We start from the raw sequence: 20,318 nt of genomic DNA, 5'->3' as shown, positions 1-20,318 counted from the left end.
TTTGATTCTAACTTTCAGTAGCCAAATACTATGCTGCAAAGCAGAAGTGTAATTAGCTTTGCTTGTAACTTGTGCAAAGTCTCATGTGTTAGGTTTTAAGGCAGTGAATCTGTGCCAGGCAGGAGGAAATCGGGGAGAATATCCTCTGCCAGAACAGCCGGAATCAATAGAGGTTTTACAATGAGGGAGCTTCATTAGTTCCTTCCAGTTTGAACCTCCGTGAAGATGCATGCAAGTGAAGAACGTCTTCTAACAGCCTCTAATGCTTATTAATCTCTTCGGCTACGATAGGTGTGAATGTTGGCTGGCGTTTGGTTGTAGCTGAAAACATACTGACTGAATCACGCATTACGAAGATGGATGGCATGCAAACTGACCCAATGTTTTCACTTTAATTGGATAAGCAAATTGAGCGCGATGATTACAAGATTTATGAAAGTTGTAATAGCGGTGTTCTCGTGCTCTAGGTGCATTTTTATCTTCTTGATGGTTTTGAAGATGTTTCTTTAAAAGCGTTAGCAGGGGGCGTTTTGGGGTGCTTCAGTGAACATCGTGCACTTCTGGGCATGCAGGGAATGATTACTTAGTGCAGAAAGACAATGTGGTCCCTAATTTCCAATATGTAAATCAATTTGGTTTTGTTTGCCAGTTTAGTTAAATTGTGCACTTGTATAATGTTTTCAGAGTGTCTTGCAGTATTTCTCACTTGTGGCTTTTCTGGCTTCCTGACAAGACAGTAAGTGAGGTAGAATTGCAGAATGGTTTCTCTAGGCTTTCAGTGGCATTTGAAATACCTCTAACAGACACCTGTTAGAACATCTGAAAAATAATTTAGTTCCAAATATTGTAACAATTTAAGGGAGTAAGTAGGGAGTGTTACAGTGAGAGAAACCAAGGTACATTAAAAGAGAAATCCCAAGAACCATAATTAGATGATGTTTAAGGGAGAATAAAATGCTATAAATATTTGTTTTATCAGTCAGATAGTGAGCTGTGACCAACTTTTTTGTCACTAATCCTTTCTTTCTAGCCCCTATTGCTCCCAAAAGAGGAGGAGACACAGCAAAAGAAAAGGATATAATGAAAATGACAGGTGCAATCAAGAGTGGTCTCTCTGAAGGAAGAGATTAAGCTATATGGATTCTTCTGAGTGTTTGAGATTTAGCAGTATATTAAAAAGTAGGCTGAAGAAGATGGGCTAAAAAGATACATTTTTTTTTCCTTATTGCATAAGAACAAGGAGCCATTCAATTAAATTAAAAACAACAAAGTTAAAATTGATAACAGGAAATGTTTCTCTTTGAATGACTACTATTCACAGCCTTTTGCTACAATGTGCCATTTGATGCAAGGAAAAAATAGAGACCAAGTTTATGCCAGGAATTTGGCAAAGTACACTTTTCCCTGTGGTTGCTTAGGGAATATTTGGCAACACGGTTGGCACCGAACTTCTAAGGCTGTGGAAGGAAGAGGGAAAACTTCTGGCCTGTGGAGGATAAGGAGTATATGAACAACATGTTGGTACTGAGAACATGTTTTTTACAAGCAGTGGAGAATTTATCTTGAAAATTATGTGTTTCTATTGTCATTGCTCAGGATGGAAAAGAAAAGCGGAGAAAAATAGATGTAGGCAGAAAGAACAGACTGGTTTTATGAGGAACTGATGCCTTGGTCAGGAGTTGTGCTTGTGAATACATGCTGGTGCGGCAGGGGGTACCCCAGAAACCCTGGCAGCCCCGGCTCCAGCATCGTGCCGGGTGGCAGGGGTGGTCCCCATCCCTGATCTTCCGGTAACCTCTCTGGGGAACAGATTTCTGGTCATGGTGGTGATGTGTTTTTTTCTGCTTGAACTTGGGAAATGCCAAAAGTGCCAGTCTGGGTGGCTGATGTCAGAGTGCGTTTGCCCTTCAGACTGTGTTTTCCCTTTTCTAAGATTATAGCAGATTGTGTATTTACTTTTATTTATGTATTATAACCATCATTTTGATTAATTTGTTTGTAAATACAATACGTACAAAAGAAGAATTGTAACAGCCATGGGAGCATGGATGTGAAGGTTCAGAGGTGGAGTATGGCCAAACTCCTTGGCAATCCAGGGGTGATGTTCCTGCTTCTGTGGCCTCAATTCAGGCAACCTTGTGATCCCTGCGCAGCAAATATCACCACTGTGTTGCCCTGACGTGGAAGCTGGAAGCTGATAGGGGGCAGGTACCTGGAGCCATCCCCACTGTCCTGAGGAAAACCCAGAAACCTTTCCCCCATTTTTTTCTTCTTTTTTTTTTTTGTTTTCCCTTTTTTTTTTCTTTTTTTCTTTCCACTGTTATTCTGCCTGGCTTCAGGACTCAGCTCATTCTGGCTTAAATGCAGGTGCGTCTCAGAGATATAGTATGGTTCCTGCACCATCCTTGCTGAATGGGCATTTCTATTCAGCAACTGAAGGAATGTAGCTGGACAAAACATTCAGTTGGGGGAAAGTAACTGTAAAAAAAAAAAAATAAAAATACAGGAACAAGCCCGCTGCTAGGAAACAAAATCTCAAAGCAAATATAATAAAAACGACAGCAGTGGGTCGTCAAAATGAGAGGGGTGGAGAATAACAGGAAGGGACTAGGAAGCAGTAAGAGCCTTGGGAAGTGGATGTTGTGAGCTGGGTCCTGCCTTTATTTACAGTGTCTTTACTTCAGGAGGTTTCTATGCGTGTAGGCAAGCAAAGCGGAGAGCGCTGGCAGTAGATGAGTTGTTTAAATGAGTCCCAGCAGTGTGTTTCATAATGTTTTGTGCAAATGTGTTTAGCCTAATAATTTCTGTTATTGGCATGTGATGTAACGCTACCGAGGAGGCCTGCGGCTGCCTTGTCAAGTTCTTATTTAAAGAGGGAAGAGCCCAAGTGAAAGCTATGAGCCGATGAGAGCAAATTCAGTCATGTCTCTGGTGAGCTTGCGCAGGGCATCAGGTGCTGCTCCAGCACGGGCATTCCTGCCTCTCCAGTCAAATGTGTTAGTGTTGGTGTTTCCGTTCTCCTCCTCCTGTTAATCTGATCATCTTGCACTTTGCCTTGAGTTCATTAAAAAAAGAAAACCCTGCCATGCCTTTGTATGCCTCAAATCACCCTCTGTGAAGTTCAGAAAATTGGTTTTGCTTCTCAGTGATGCTGTGAGGGGAAAAAAATAACTTCAGTTTGTCCACATGCACTTTGATTCTGGGTCTCATTTCTGGAGATAGAGGTGACAATACTGTGTTAAGATGATATATCTGTATTAGCACACCTTCCTACTTAGACAAAATTTGTCACTGCCTTGTGAATGCATGTGATGCCATTAAAGATTACTATTTTTGGTATGAAATATGACGATGCTGATATTAATCACTTATATACCAATGTAAATGGGGAGAGGATTGTGCAGCTTTATTTACGTAGTAATAGAGTTAAAGCATTTTTTGTAGATGCCTGAACACTCTGCAAGTACAGTGGGGTTAGTCATAACTTATTAAGTAACTGGCTATAAACCTCATTCCCTCTTACAGCGTTTTCCCTAGTGATCAGGAAAACAATGAGATAAGTCATTTTTGGTCAATTATGCAAATATTAGAATGTAAATATCCTATGAGTTTTGGAAGCCTCATTTCTAAGGATGTAGGTATATACTGTAAGTTGTGTATATGTGTGTCTTTGGGACTGTAAAGGAGTAAATCTGCAGGTTTCATCAGCTTTTTTCTTCATGAGTTTTGATGATGATTTGACTGTCTCTGCTTCACAGAATAAGGATGGTTGCTCAGCTGTTAACCACGAAAGGCACTGTCCGTGGGGATATTCCTGTGCACACAAGTGGCTGTTTGACCGCTCCTTTATGATGCAGATACAGTAGGTGGTTTTGTTTTGGCTCTTTTTTTCTTGTCCCTCCCAACTGTATAAGTGCTCAGTAGGAATCAACTCACGAGCCCACCAGTAGGTTTTCAAAATCTGTTAGTGATCCATCCATCCATTTTTGTCCTCATTTTCTCTCAATTACCTTCTTTATGAGGAAAATTAATTCTGCAGAGGTGACTTTCCCTGGCAGTGGGTTAATGTAAGGGAACGTTTTGGGGTCTCAGCTGGGATTTCTGAGATGTCCCATGTGTCCTGTTCAGCCTCAGCCACTAAGGTTGTGGAGCTGTTTATCATGTTGTGCTTGTCCCCTAACACTCCATGTAAGCATCCACATAGCCTAGGAAATAGCCAAAAAACCCCTACATAGGCTGAAAAAGCATCAGCTGAAATTATGGTACCAGCTTTGCCAGCATTTTTCATGTGCTAGCATTATCACGATTTAACTCTCGTCAGAAAGTTTTGTACAGAAAGTTTCAAAGTGGATAAATATCAAATTTTCCCAAATAGAGACTTGGCAAAAGAAGAAATACAACATCTCCTCTTAGCAATCATAAAGTAGTGGGCAGACATTGCATTTTAGTGTAGGATTAAATACTTGTTCTGGCTGTTTTCCTCCTAAATAATCAAGCCTACCCAGCAGATTGTATTTGGAAGCACTTACTAATGCGGCGTGCTTTGTTTTAACTGTTTAGAAAAATGACTGAAAGTTTCAAGATGAGACAACATGAATCATAATCTTCAGCGGCTGTTCACTTTCGTGATTGACTTGCCTTCTTCCTACGTTCCTTTTAGTCACCCTGGGAATTGCTGAAGCCGTTTTGTGCAGGAGGTATTGCTGAGATTCCCCTTGCAGCAATGGACTTGGATAAACCATCCGTCTGGGGATCCCTGAAGCAGAAAACTAGACCATTTCTGCAGAACCTAAGTGTGAGGAAGACAAAGAAGAGGTCTAGCAAAATGGTGGAGAGGAAGGTCCACTCCTTGGACCGACGCCTCAGCCTGTCGGTGCCCGATATGCTGGAGGTGGAGACTCTTACAGAAGAAGAAATGACTTATTCAAGTACTCAGGTGTTGTCGGGCTGCTCCCCCAAGGGCTTCTCCAGGTCTGTGGTGTCCCTGAAAAACAGAAGCACTTCGGTGAGGCCAGAAGGAGAGGACTGGCCATGGGCGCCACAGCAGGCGATGCACACGGAGGTGACAGTCGCCCACTCGGACGTGCATGTCACGGGCAGCCCCGCGTCCGAGGTGAAGAGGAAATCCAGCGAGGACCTCTTTGAGCTGCTGCAGGGCGCCCGCCTGAGCACTGCGCTGTCGGACGAGGGGGCAGAGGTAAGTGCTTGGGCATCAGCTGGGCTCAGTGGCAGTCTCAGGCTTGTCATGCTTCTCCTTAATTATCTGGGTTATAAAGGGATGGAGGAGGGGGCCCTATTCAAGGAATGAATGGGAGATAAAAATAAGCATAAACCACACATGATATATAAATTATTGGAGACTAGTTCAGATATCCTTTCTGTTAGTCTGGAGCCACAAAGTAACCCTACTTCATTTTTTCATTCTGACAAGGTTATACTTCAGATTTTTCAGATTTGTTGGGGTTGCTTTCTTAAGTCAAAAGTTGTTGCAGCCCTCTGAGCTCTGAAATGTGCTGCTGACACACCTGCCATAGTTATTCTCTTTAGTTAGCGTGGCTTTACCAGGATCGCTGTGTAGCAAAATCAACTTACCATCCATCCACTCAAGATGCAGCTGAAGGCAAGAGGTGAAAGATGACGGGTGAGTGAGGTGAAATCTGCCTGTACCTGGAATTTACCAAACCAAGCACGTGATGGAGTACAGTGGACATGTAGCATTGTGCTCAGGGCTGTCCTTTGGGTTTGCATTGTGGTTAATTAGAGGAGGTTGCAAAACCGAAACATGTCCTCTACATTCCCTATCTTGTCCCTCTTCTTCCCTTCCCCCCTGCCTCTGCAGTCAGTGTTTCTGTGGCTGGACATAACGGCCTATGAGCAGGAGGATCAGAGTCCAATATGCTTCAACTCTGACAGGAAACAGTAATTCCTGCCTGTCCAGAGCGAAGTGGGGAATCCTGGGGAGTTGCATGATGGCTTTTAATGTAGACAGCAGATGAAGATTGTGGCTGCCATGAAACATTTTAGGCAAAATTTAGTTTTTGCTGTTTAGTTTTCACTGGGAATGTTAAATTTTGGACTCTGTTTTGAAGCCCTTTCATTCATAACCTAAATGTTACAGATATGGTAGCTGCTTTCTGTAGTCATTCAAGATGCAAAAATGGGAAATGGACATTTTTGGTTTAAAGTTCTCCTTTGGGAGTGGTGATTTCACAGGTAAATTAACATTTTTTTAACTGCATGTTCAAAATGATGGTTAGTGCTGCTATGGGCAAAATGGTCCTTTCTGATACAAAAACTTATTATTCGGCATCTCAAAGGTCTGTGTATTGTTACCAAATCTGTGTTAGCTCTTAGTCTGTTGTGGTGCAAAGCGTCAGACTGGTAGTTACTGACCATCACTTCCAGTTTAGTGTTGCTAAATTGTTAACGCATTGGCTTCAACTCACTGGAGTGTACAGTTATTCAGAGGTCTGCATAGAAAAATAGCTAAAAGAGTATATAGTGCTTAAAATTTACTCAGAAGTTGTAGCAACTCAGAATATGGTAGACTGGACATTATGAACATGTTATTATTTTGGGAGTTTTTCCGGGTTGTTTTAATGATAGCAGTTCTTTCCTGCTGTTGTAGACCAGAAACTCTAATCTAAAATCTACTGCAGCAGCTACAAAGTTAATCCTAAATCCTGCTTTGACTTTGAGCAAACTAAGTGCTTTAGGAGAAGGAGATACCTGTATGATGATGGAATAGCTTAACTTCAAGTTTCTCTCAGACGCACAGTCTGAGTCTGGCTTATTCGCTGCAGAATTTAAATCTTTCCCAAAGTGTGTGTTTATAATGTGTGTTTGTATTAGAAAGCATTTATAATACTTTTATGGCAAAGCATCTTGCTATGTGAATATCCTACCTTCCTTCCTATAATCTGCCTCCAATTACAACTTCTACATGCAGAAAGAGATTTATTTTTTTTTCTAAAGAATACATAGGAGAGAGTGAAGCAAAGGAAAGTAGAAATAGATAAGGAATATTGCACAAATTTAATTAATTTTAAGTTGAATTTGGTGAAAACTTCAATACTCAGCTCTTCTTATACTTTTACAGCTACAGAATTTGCACTCTATGTGCCTTGGATGGGGACAGTTTATTGCAGAGGTTATTGGTCTCCTAAATACCGGGTAGGGCTGCTGTAGAGAACACGACAATAGCTTGCATCATTCTTTTGTGAGCATCATTCATTGATCAGTGAGGTAAATCAGAAGGAAGGCAGATCACTGGAACAAAACAAACTAAAAAAAGCAAAAATGTAGGTTGAGCTTTTTTTCCCCCTGAATTGCTTGTCACATGCCACCTACGCATTTCCTGGTTATCTTTGGTCACCCAATACCATCAGACACTTTCTGAGCTGCATGCGTGAGCTCGGTGTGGGCTTGTGGTTTTTACGCTCATCTAAACTCTCAGTACAGAGCAGTCAGCGCTTGGAGTGTGCCATCAGTAAAGGCTCTCGCCATGGGTACCGTATTTCCACTTGCAAAGAGATTTACATTATCTGTTCTCTATTGCAGCCCAGGTAGGCAAATCTGAAGGGTGAAGGAGCAAGTGAAGTCACGTTGAGCCCCCCTCCCTGATTGATTCAGGTTCAAAGGACAGCATTAATGGCACTTTTTGCAGGCAGGTTTTGTCTGTGGTCATGTGTCACTGCTCTCAAGTGCTCTAACACCATTTCGTCTTCTCACTAACACCTTGCAGTGAGTCACTGCCAAGGAAAACTTCGTCCTGTCCCTGATGCACTCAGTGCCCTTGTATTTTGAATCATTCTTTAGCAGAAAACAGGAGGAGATAGAAGTTGTAAATCTTGTCAGGAGGGAACACTTGATTTATATGTGTGTATATATATATATTCATACATATACTCTTTTTTTAGTTTGTTTTGACACAAATGAATTTGGGACTACAAACCACTTGGTGGATGTGGCCACATTTGTTTATACTTTAAAGTTCAGAAACGTCACTGTAGTTAGATAAAAATTGAGATTTCAGGACCACATTTTCAGCAAGGCTCTTAACTATATTCAGTAACCTCATTGCAATTAGCTACCTAGACTAATTGCAATTTACATTCTATGGAGCTAAGAAGCTTTTTTATTTAAAGTTATAATTTTTGTTCAAAATCTATGTAATGCAGGTAAACAGCAGAATAAAGAAAAAAAAATCATAACTTTGAGGGTGTTTTTTTATTATACATGATATCAAACTAGCAGAGAGAATACTTTTATTTTATTACTGTAATTTCAATAGAGTTCTTTGATTCTGTGTTTATGCCATGTAAAACAAGCTGTAAAGAGAAACCAGTATCAGTGCCAATGATGGTGCCTGAAGGAGATTCCCGTGAAGCTGGAGATAACGAGAAATACTAGGTTTAATGCACACAAGTGAGATTTTATGCATACTAGTTAGGAAATTCAAAGTTAGGGTTCCCCTAGCAGCTGTAACTCAGCTCTGTTGTGAGAGAAAACTCTTCTGCTGCGCTTTATGATGATAATTTTTCTACTTTTAATGTGTTTTTGCAAGGTGGCCAGGTTACGATTACTGTGGGAACCATAATGTTAAATTTCGTCTGTCATGCAAGTGAAATTTTACTTGCAATGCTGGATTACTGTACTTCCTGATATGTAATATATGTATTTGGGGGAAGGAGGAGGAGAAGAAGAATTACACAAAAGCATATTTATATTTATTTCAGCATATCGATACCTCTAAGATTTATGATCTCTGGCGTAGGAGCTGGTTCTTTCTTTTTTTTTTTTAATGTTTGTATAGTGTTCCACACAATACAGCTCTCATCTGAGAAATTTGGTTGTTACCACACTGCATGCAATAACGTTTTCACACGAGGATCGAATTCCACCTTGTGTGCATTTCTGTAGACTGAGGTTATTCTTAGCAGAAATCGTTGTATTTGAATGGGCTGTGATTGCCCCGCATTAGACCAAAAGAGTTGCCCAGGCACATAAGTCCTCTTCAGCTAAAATGATGATCATAGACTGTCCTAGCAGTCAAAATAGTGCCAGAGGTGTCTTGACCAATGAATCTTTTCTGTGTATCCATACAGTCTAGACACCCTGCCACCATAGCCTCAAGTTTTTGGATGAGTCAGTACTTAGGAAGAAATGTTTGACTTCCTCTCCTGTGCTGGGCACTAGGTAAAAATCCTTTGGATCTTCCAGTTACTGCAGAAAGTGGGCAGAAGTACATGTCCATCATATTTTTTTCCCTTTGAAGATTTTCTAAATTCTCCCGTCTCCCCTGTTTTTTGGTTTGGTTTTTTTTTTTTTGTTTGTTTTTTTGCAAAAAAACGGAAAAACCAAAACTTCTCCTGGACCTTGCCTTTTGGGTGATGAAGGAGAAATTGTAGTCAAGTTGAGAAAACAGCCTGCTCCCCAACCCTAGGATACTTCTGGCATTTTAAGATATTATCTTAGCGAGAACACTTGGAGATTCAACAAATAAAATTCTGCTCTGGAATAGGGGTCAGCATTGCAGCGATGACTGGTAAGTCATCAGATTCAATAATCTTCAGGCATCAGGAGAGTTTATGGTAAGGACCTTCAGCACTGAAAGCACAGGTCTCTACAGTGGAGGAGGAGAATTTATGCTAATAGCTGGAAGCAGCACTCTTGATTAGACTCAAGAGACTAAGTGCAGTTACTGTAAATCAGGAAAAAGAAATGTATATCTAAATTATGGAGGGGAGGGTTCTATAAGCAGAAGTATAATTATATTTTAGCAAAGAATTTCACTGGTTAAACATACATATGAGCATTTTCTTGTCTGGTACTAGGAGTATTTTCTTGATTCCTATTTTATTACTGATTATTACTGTTGATATTATTAGTGTAATATTACTTGATATTACTGTTTCCTAATTCATTGTATCTTTTTTTTTTGTAGTACCCATGTGGAGAAATGGATCTAGACTCTTCCATGTCATCCCACATTTTTGATGATCAGATGGTAAGTCCTTCCATTTTAAAGCATTTTGAAACTTGATCAGAAGCACAATTTATTTTAGGTTCAGTGTCTTCGCTGCTTACAAGTTAAAAAAAACCCAGCAGGTGAAGAAGACTTCCATAGATTTCTCTAGTGGTTTTTTTTTTTTCTGGTTTGTTGAATTTTTTTGTTTGTTCAGTGTTGTTTGGTTTTTTTGGTTTGCCTTCCCCCCCCCCCCCCCCCCCCAGTAGTTCAAAGCAGTTGCTAATGTTTTAAATACACCCAAATGTTCTGGGTGGTTTTTTTTTTTTTTTTAAGTATTCTATAATTTCTATGTTGCACTGATAACTGATTGTCCCGGTTTGAAGTAAAACTGAACCAATTTTCTGTTCTGTAACTTTACATCCTAGCTAGGCCTCTTCTAACTCTCTGAAATTAACGGCATATTGTGGAGAAAACTGCTCGTTCTCAGAGTGATAAGACCAATGTTTGTGCTCCATGCCAAGGAATGGTATGCAGGGAGGCCCTTGCTTATACTTATTGCCATAACAACCAAGGGCAGCCAGTTTCGTTATTTGCCCCCTTAGAGGGTCGGAAACGGAAAAAACGTAGAGGGTTCACATCAGTGGGGAGGAGTGGACAGGAGAGGTGACCCAAACCTGACCAACTGGGGTATTCCATCCCATCTGCCCCATGCTCAGTATAAAAGCTGAGGGATCAAAGGGTCAGCCCCTTCCTGCGATGGCCGACGTCCAGAGAGGACTCTGTTCATCTGCCTTTGATCCCGATCTGTGTGTTCCTGACTCCAGAGCTGGAATCCAGTTCCCATTCGTCACTGAGTCCAGTCTGGGACTTCCCCAGTGCCTGCCGGTGACGTGACTGTCATCCTGGGAGCTTGATACGGTTTTGTATATATTGTATCTATTTCATTATTTTTCTCCTTTATTTTTATTTTAATATTAATTCTTCATTAAAGTAGTTTAGTTCATTCTAAACTTCTGAATCTCCTTATCTCTTTCTCCTCCTCTCTCCTCTTTTAGGGGGGGGAAGGGGGGGGAAGGGCCATCTGCCGGTCCGGTTTTGGTAAATTCAGCCAAAACCACGACACTGATAAAAGCATCAGCATAAATACTCAAGTAGCAGCCCAAGAACAAACTGGCTTAAAATAGAGACTGCAAATACCTTAACACGGCTGTACGGTTTGACAGACACCAAAAATCCAGTTTAAGGGCAGTAGGAAAAGGCAATGGCAGTTTTGACATGTGCTTTTCTCATGTAAAGCATATTTACCTATTCTGGATGAACTCCTCTACCTGTGCCCTCTGATAACCTCTCAAGCACTTAGCGATATGGTTTAGTGATGGTTTTTGTCAGTGTTAGGTTGATGGTTGGACTAGATGATCTGAAAGGTCCTGTCCAATCTAGGCAATGCTTTGATTCTAAGTGCTGTCCAGAGGCTTCTTTTACCAAACGTGCCAGCTGGGTGATGCTGAGGCATGTAACCCTGGCAGCATCTCTGATGAAGAAGACTCCTCTCAAGTTTGCTACTGCAAAACCTCACAGTTAGCATTGCCCACTGCTGCGTTTCTCTCTTTTAGGACTATATAAAGAAATGCTGTCCTCTCAGTAGCTATACAAAACATGTACTTCCTCATGAGGTCATCAAATGAATACAAATGGACTCGACGATCCTTATGGGTCCCTTCCAACTTGAGATATTCTATGAATGCACAAAAGACAGCTAGAAAAGATGCAGTCAGGATTGGTAGGATTTGGAAAACCTGTGCATGCTTTTATGATTGTTAATATTACCACGCATTTTCAGGTACAACCCTCCTTGTGTTACCCCTTGCTTTCTTGAACATACCTGATACTGGTCATTAGTTATTTGCATAATAAAACAAAAAAAAAAAGCCTGGGAAAGAATTCTTTGCAGGGTTTTTGCCCCCTTTTTTTTTTTTTTTTTTCCTTTTTGTAAAAGATTGCCCTAAGGAAAGATGAGAACTTAGTCTCTGCAAAACCGACGGAACACCTGCTTCGTTCATGGTCTGCTTCAGGTGTGCAGCAGTGACTGATTTCTTTGTTCTCCTTAGGCTCTAGAGGAAGCAAATGATTGCTTGAGTGACCTGCCCAGCCCCTTTGCTTACCTGCTGACCATCCACCTGAAGGAAGGCCGGAACCTGGTTATCAGAGATCGTTGTGGTGAGCCCCATCTTTCAGCCAACTTCCTTCACAATTCACACTGCTCTCCTTTCACTGACTTCAGTTTGGCAGCAGTTGCCTTCTTTTCTTAGCTCTGGTCCAACAAATCGTTGATTTTGTGTCCCTTGCCTGGGTCAGGGCACTCCACAATTGGAAACAGAGGGAAGGGAGCTGCCCTCTGCCTGCTGCTCCTCCTGACTGCAGAGTCACAAAAGTCATAGCTTCTGTGTCTGTTCAGAACTGCAGGAGGCATTCATCTTGAGAAATTCTGTTTGAGCTTAAAAGCCAAGCAGTATTTCAAAATTTATTAAATGATGGAGCTGCTCTAGGAGTGTTTTTTGGGGTATCTGCAAAGATTTTAATAAAAGGAAAACCATAGGAGCAGGGCTGCAAGCCAACAATCCCCTCTAGTGTGGGATGCAAACTAAGGAGGACAGTGCTTAAAAAAAAAAAAAAAAAAAAAAGAAAAATTACAAATAACATATCAAACGAATTAGAAAAGATTTGGGGAATTCCTGGAAAAACTGTGTGAAAGTGCCTGCTGTAAACCTGGCTTTTCTTCAGGCTGTTGCAACAGGGAGTAAAAGTGCTTATAAGCAGTCAGTTAGTACTTTCTCCGCTTGCTGCGGGAGGCTCTGCGGAGGCTTGGAGGGCTCTGCCTTTGATCTGAGCCTAACAGAGACCTCTTCCATATGTCCATACTTTCTGCATTTTAGATTTATTTTTAATTTCATATTTTTTTCTGCACGTGAAAACAGTTCTGATACTTTTGCATTGCAAAAATGTATGAGCAATTTCTTTCTTTTGGGATGAAGCAATAGGGTTTATTCATGCAGATTTAAAGAAAATAAACTTGCAAAGCCTAAAAGCCTGTGCAAAGTTGCATGTGGAAGGATCTGTATGGATTTAGAAACCTTCTCGCGTGTGATGCTTGTTGGGTTTTCCACTATCTTATTATCTCAGTTAACTTTTTCCATGCTGGTTTTTCATATCTTCACCAAACAGTAACTCTTGGCCAAGTCTATGCTACTTTTTCCTCCCAGCTTTTGGAAGGAGTGAATGAATACTTAGATTAAGATCTTTTCTCTTTAAACAGAAGCGTGTATTTCCTGACAGTGTAGCAGTTCATCAGATTTACTAGCAAGCTGCACAAGCCAGGACGCATCCAGCTGCTTGTATGGAAAAGATGCTATAAATGAGCAATAGCAGCAGAGTAGTATTTCTAAAGACAAAGCATAGATTACTCTGGGCTGTGTTTTTGTTGCATAAGAAAGCAAATGCTTGTCTTAGTGAAGCATTGGACAACACAGTGAAACAACATAAGCAAGGGGGGAAAAAAACATTTTGATGGTTTTCTATTGCTTTGTGGCAAATGACCACTCATTTAGGAAACTAATTATGTGAGGTGGCGCATCATTCAATAAAATTCATGGGGTTTTTTTGCACAGACACCGGGAGGGGGGAAAATAGTGACTTAATGATTATTCTTCAATCGCCATCATGTTGCAGTGATGGCTCCTTAAAAAAAAAAGAAAAAAGCATGCTGCTGATGCCTGTCTTTATATGTCTCTGCTGTCGTGCTGGCTACTTAGGATCTTTGCGTGACATTCAGGCCTGTCCTGCAACCACTGTGCTTTTTGCAATGCACTTTTAAAAGCAGGAAGTTGTCAGTTTTGCTTATCTCTCCAACGTGAGAAAAACCTCAGAGAAAACTTGTGGGCCTGGAGGACACGACTTCCCTCTTCTTCCCCCACCACAACGCCAGATACAGCTGCTGTGCTGGGGTATACCAGCCTGCGCCGAATAATCTGAATATTAGGAACATGTTGTCAGCAGCCGCTGTATCCTGCGAGTCAGACCGTGGCTTGGGCTGAAGGCCAGGTTGTCCTCATTCACATTTTGGGAACAGCAAACCCCTAGAGCTAACCAAGCAGTGCTGCCTGACGCAGCTGGGAGAGGGTTTCGGTCCCTCTTCCCCACGGTTTTCTGTGTGCAACGAGGCGCTGGAGCTCTCCAGTGAGTAACGCAGGGTTGCTGGTCCCACACTTGATGTGTGTGCTGGAGTTTGAAACCTCCACCTTGTGTAAGCAACTGCAAAAATGCCCTGGTTAGGTAGGAGTGGTGGCAGAGTGTCGGAGTTTGTAGGTAGGAGTAGTAATGTCCTGCTTTTAGTCAAATGAAGTGGTCATTCCCAGCGGTAACTGCTTGAAGTAACAACTTCATTGATGGAAACTAACTTCAAATACAGTGTGGAGTACATGATATGCTAAATGATAAAATCATAGAATCATCTAGTTTGGAAGGGACCTTTACGATGAAGTCCAACCATCAACCTAACACTGACAAAACCACCACTAAATCATGTCCCTCAGCACCATGTCTACCCAACTTCTAAATACCTCCAGGGATGCTGACTGCACCACTTCCCTGGGCAGCCTGTCCCAATGTTTGATAACACTTCCAGCAAAGAAAATTTTCCTATTATCCATCCTAAACCTCCCCTGGTGCAACCGGAGGCCATCTCCTCTTGTCCTATCGCCTGTTACTTAGGAGAAGAGACCAACACCCACCTCGATACAACCTCCTTTCAGGTAGTTGTAGAGAATGATAAGGTTCTCCCCTCAGCCTCTTTTCTCCAGGCTGAACAACCCCAGGTCCCTGTTCACATGAAAACCACGAAGCCTGAGTGAAGAATGTAGGCGACCATCTTTAGCCTGAATCAGGTTTAATATTCAGTTAAATGTCCTAAATTTCTTAAATTTTAATATTCAATTATGATCTCAGCAATTGCTCCGAGAAAAGGTCTCAAAGCAGTCATTGGACCCATCGGCTTACAGGTTTGGGGCGGGGGGGGGGGGGGGAAGTTCTATCTCCAAGATAAAGAAAACGACACTCGAGTGTGGTGTCCTCCCCCCTTCTCACGCACGCACTTTCCTCCTTAATTTTAAGTCCGACTTTTAATTGTCCCGGTCGGAGGGAGCCCGGCCAACGGGCCACTGGCGCCCTCTGGCGGCCGCTGCCGCCGCCGGCCGAGCCCCGGACCTGGGGGACCCCCCCCGCGCTGCCGGGGGGGCACCGGGGCCGCCCCACTGCATCCCCCGCACGGCTGCCGGCCTCCCCTACGGCCATAAATGCTAGGACTTCAGGATGCAGTTACCTGCGTTGGGCATTTCAGCTTTACAGCAACTTTTAGCAGTGAGGAACAAGATGTTCTTGAAATTCGGTCTCTGTCTTTGTTTCTGCCTCTGTTTTGTCCCAATGTGTAAGCAGCCTGTATCTGTGTGCAAACATAACTATATAAAAATAAATCCAAAGTATGTGGCAAAGGAGAAATATTTCTGCCATCAGAAACAGCAGTTGCTGGAAGCTCCTGTTTCCGCCCAGCAAGTTCCCCAAATTTAATCATTATATGTTTAACGGGTATTAAGTAGGGATTAATTATACACAGCTGAGTAAAGGTGAGCAGTAGTTCTGCTGGTAACTGCAGGCTATAAGGCAAACATGGGACTTTACTTTCTCCCAACTTTCCAGGTGTTTTTCCAGACTTTTGGACTTGCTATGGACTGCTCTTTCTAGGATAGTTCTCTTTGGTGTGATTTAAACTCCTCCTTCACTTTACCAAATTTTTATTACTTTTTTTTTTCCCCCCTTCATAATTTTTGCATAATTTTTTGCATAATCTTTGCTCTTTCCGATTTTTCTCTTCACTTTTTGCCTCTTGCACTGTTTTTTGTATGTTTGTTCTTTCTCTCTAATCCCTGACTTTCTGTACCCCAGTCAAAGAAGCAGAGTGCTTATTAGAGGAGGATCTTGGTTCTGGTGGAAAGGGGAAAGGCTCTGAAAAATCCCTCTTTCGGTCAAAATTGCAGTGTGTCCCCTTGTAAGGATGCAGGATGAGAGAAGTGTTACCTGATGGTCACCAGCTTGCTTGGAGTCTGATTGACTTGCTTCTCATGGCTTCGTGGGATGCAGTCGAATTCAGTTGTACATTAGAAACTGCCTATGCAGATGGTAGGGGGCACTCGGCAAATGGCATTCACATCACCTGCAGGTACCTTGGGTGCCCAGTGTTAGATGGTGCATGGGTCCCATATTTATAGTTCTTGTAATTAATTAGCCAAACACTGAAGATTTTGGATATATACACTGAAGGGTATATATACACAATACCAAAAGTTTGGGTTTTGTATACTTTTTATAGTATTGCAGTTACTGGATGATGTGATTTATCTTGGTGATGGGGAGGAGTTGGTGAACAATGTAGTTCTAATCTTGTAAGTAGTAAGAAAGCAGAAATGTATTTTATCGATTAAGTATCTGTGGAGCACTGAACTTCTGCAAAAAAAGAGAGATAATTACTCTGTATCTTACTTGACTTAAAAAAAAGTAGTTAAGTATTCTTAATCACCGGTGCTCTAAGTGTTGTCCTTTTCTTGCACCCTTAGTGATTTTACAGCCTCATTGAGCCTTTTTTTTGGAAGCTCGCAACTTCCAGCTCCACATGCTTTGAACTGGGAGAGGCTGGAGCCCATTTCTGTTTGCTGGTTCGCTTTCACAGGGCAGGGTGATGCCTCGTGTTCATTTGAATCAGTCTAACGAAATCTGAAATCCCTTATGGCTCTGAGATGCTCTCTCTGTCCACGTTGCTGCCTGTACAAGTCACCTTTGCACAAGTCAGCAGTGCCACCGTCACACTGAGCAGCAACGTGATGCCACAGCTGTAAGGAGCCTTCCTCAAGTTGACAAACCCAGCTCTACCTCTATAAGACAAAAACCAGAAACTGGGTTTTGGGTGCCTGTAAGGGTGAGAAGCCCCTTCTGTTTCCAAATCCCGTACTTTCAGAGTTTGAATATATTTTTTCATCTATTAAATGGTGTGTTTACAAAAAACATGTTTCTCGGATGTGATGTCAGCGGGTGAGTGGCTGTGGTTGCTGTCTCTTCCCCCCCACCCTGAGCTGTGTTGCTCCCTCCTGAATTTTCTGTGTCTCTATTCCACGTGGTCTTGTGTTTTCTAGATTTTTACAGGATCTTTCTGTCTGTCTTTCTTTCAGATTTCCTTTGTTGCTTCCTGTCGCTGCTCTTTGGTTTTGCTCTCACCTCTGTCCTCTTGTGATACAGCTGAGCATGTGAAAGGAGCAGGGTGGGTTGTAGGAATACAGAAAGTGTTGTCACCTTTCTGGGTGCATCCCACCTCCCCTGTCCAGAGAACATCATCATCTCCTCTCACATCTAACACCCCCCACTGCCAGAGGGTCCCGGTGGGCTCCTGGAGCTGGCAGAGAGGCTGTGCTGCATGGGCAGCTCTTAACATCAGTGCGAGCTGTGCCAAACCTCAGTCTCCCGAGGGCAAAATAAAAAGAAAGAGGACAGAATAATGTGTGCTTTTAACTGATGAACTTGCAGGAGATCACCAGTGGTAGCGCTGGGCTATCCCCTGCCTGGGTCCACGCTGACGCCAGGGTGCTGGAGGAAGGGACGTATTTGTGTTGTGCTGGGTGTTCGTTAGCTTAGAGCAAGTCCATTATTTGGAAAGCAAACGCTCAAAGCAATTAGGCTGAATCGCTCCCTGCAAACACGCTGATTAATTTAGACTTTCTCTGTTTTCAGGGTGTCTGCAATTAGATCATTAGTCCTTCAGATTTATTAATTATTGAGATGTATTAGGCAACTTTTCACACTTTTTGAAAGGCGTAATCATGGCTAATTTACAACTGCTAAGAATTTGAATGGTCCTGGGTGCTTATTTTGATGTTTTCTGGATCCTGCGTAGCTCTGTGTACAAGGGCTTGTGCTGTGAGCGTTTGTCTGCACCAAGTCCAGTTTCTGAAAGTGCAACGTGTGTGGCTGAAACTTTGCTCTTGTACACAGTGATCCGGTGAGCATCCCTCCTGGACTGGCCGTGGGAAATGAATGGACAGAGATAGGAAACTCAGGAAAATAGACTGAATTCGAACAAAAGCAATTAATCCATTACATGCATAGCCACCTTTGGCTTAATTTACACCTTAATGTTAAATTAAGAAATGTAGGGATGTATGTAAGAATACATAGGGCCCAGAGGATACATATATCTCTTTTTTGGTAAATAACTGTAATTTAGATAGTGCTTGATCAGCTTAAGAAAACTGCTATCAGTTGTCAGAGCTGGCTCCTGGGGGCAGCTGCCTGCGATAACAGCTCATGCTGGGTCTTTCTGGGACCCCTGTAAGGAGATTTTCTAAGGCCAAAAACTGAGAATACAGGAAGATGCAACTATTTACATCAAAGGTCCTCGATGCTGGCTAGTAACGTAAAAGTGGCTTCTACGCTGTCTTCGTGCCCTCCTATGCGTTCATATCTGAGCCCTGACTGGGAATACAAGGTTTGATTGGACTAATGGTGTTTTGGTAGCGTCTTGGGTTTTTTCTTGGTTTATTTATTTTAATTTGGTTTTTTAAACACTGTTTCGGAAGTCTCTCATGTAGAACATCCTGTATCTGCTTCTTTCATTCTATTAATGTTCAGTTCAGGCTTTACCCCCTCTCTTTTCCCCATCAGCTGTGGGTGTGTATACATTTTTCACACTTCTCTGATCTTTTTTCTTTTATTGCTTTTTGTTGTGGTGGTTTTTTTTTTTGTTTGTTTGTTTGTGGGTGGTTGTGTTGTGGGTTTTTTTGCTTGTTGGTTTATTTTCCCTTGGAACCTATTGGTGATGCTTGTTTCCAAGCAATGTTTCACTTCAATCTGGCCACATAAAACTAGCTGAGCACAAAACTTTTCAAAATTACCTGAATTTCTTGCCAGCAGAATACTTTTTTCCTGATTTCCCCTTTAAGCCTTGATCTCAGCTATTTCCCTACAAGAATATAGTGGTTTTCCATTTAAAAAGAAAAGTGTGTGTTCCATTTTAAAATGTCTTTTAGTCCTTGTTGTAAATAACTCCAGAAATTCTATTTCTAGGACGATTTTTAAGAAATTTGTTCTTTACATGCATATAAAAAAAGTCTTTCATTTCCTTCTTCAGATTAAAATTTAGGGTTCTAGCCAAAAGTTAAGGTGGTCCAGATTATATTTCATACTGTTCTTTGATTTCTTTTTCAAGATTTTAAGGCAACTTGGTGGTAATTTATATTTATTTATTTATGTAATGAAACTTGTTTCATAGGCTACATTTCCAGTAAGTTTACTCATATAAAATAGTGTGTGGCTTGAAAGTATATCGGGTCTTCTGGTTTTGGGGTGTTTTTTTCTAATTATGAAGCAAATGTGTAGTAGTATTGAACACAGTTGATGTGATGTATCTCTCGGTAGCTGCTAGAGGGCAGCAGTATCCATTTAAAAACACCATTAACAGTTTCTTGGACTACTAAACCCTCTCCTGCTGCTGTGTCCCAGCAACTTTTGCTCGCTGAAGCTCGCTCACATTTTAGCTGGTGTCTGGTCTGCCTGCACGCGTTGCTTTTTAGTGTTAGTGAAAGAAAATAGAAGTAAAATAGATATTACAGAAATCAATTCCAGGGAGCATCACTACTGAAATGCATGTTCTTTCAGTAATGAGAAAGCAGGTCCAGCTGATGGAATGATTTTTTTAGAGGTCATCCCTTCTTTTTCCTCTTTCTGGATTTGTTTTAGGCTGAGAAGCAGATATTCCTCCTTGGTTTATATATTTTGCCCATATATTTTTCTGCGTGAAAACCTTCATGTCATTAGGTAACATTTAAATTAACCTCAAAGCATCACACCTTGCTTTTGCCACTGGAAAAGTGTTGGTTTTGGGCTAAATTCTCAATTGATTTCAAGAAGAACCAGTGTCCCTGTGTTACCCCATTGCCATTGCTGCAGCTGATGTGACTGAGATGAACAGGCTCAGACCTTGCATTACAGAGGAGCCTGGGTGCATGTGCTTAAAGTTGGTGACTTGGTTGCTTTCACTAGGAAATGGCTGCTAAAAAGTGTTTTTTTTTAATGGTCTGACTTCTTCAGAAAATTATCAACTTCTGTCATATTTAAAGGAAAATTACAAAGAAAAATCTATCACTTTTTTTTTTAGACCAGTTCATCTCTAAAATTACTTGGCACTTTTTTGAGAAGTTAATGCTTTTCTGGCTAAATTGTAGATTGTCTCTAATAAATAGCTTTTAATCGATGC

The 20,318-nt window shown here is 41.6% G+C and overlaps 1 protein-coding gene across 4 annotated transcripts in view; it reads left to right on the top strand.

Moving 5' to 3' along the window:
• The first annotated feature begins 4,702 nt into the window (after window positions 1-4,702).
• MCTP2 (multiple C2 and transmembrane domain containing 2) overlaps window positions 4,703-20,318 on the top strand; it is a 101,819-nt gene continuing 86,203 nt past the window's right edge. For 3 of the 4 annotated variants that reach the window (XM_074156685.1, XM_074156684.1, XM_074156683.1), the window contains exons 1-3: window positions 4,724-5,197; window positions 9,947-10,009; window positions 12,079-12,187. In XM_074156685.1, the coding sequence (XP_074012786.1) occupies window positions 4,724-5,197; window positions 9,947-10,009; window positions 12,079-12,187 (646 nt within the window). Of the gene's footprint in view, window positions 5,198-9,946; window positions 10,010-12,078; window positions 12,188-20,318 lie in introns of all 4 variants that reach the window. The other variant, XM_074156686.1, reaches the window with a different exon arrangement.

The sequence above is a fragment of the Numenius arquata genome, chromosome 11 (assembly GCF_964106895.1).
Source record: "Numenius arquata chromosome 11, bNumArq3.hap1.1, whole genome shotgun sequence".
NCBI lineage: Eukaryota > Metazoa > Chordata > Aves > Charadriiformes > Scolopacidae > Numenius > Numenius arquata.
The sequence above is the reverse complement of the archived record's forward strand: the minus strand, read 5'-3'. Positions and strand labels throughout refer to the sequence as shown.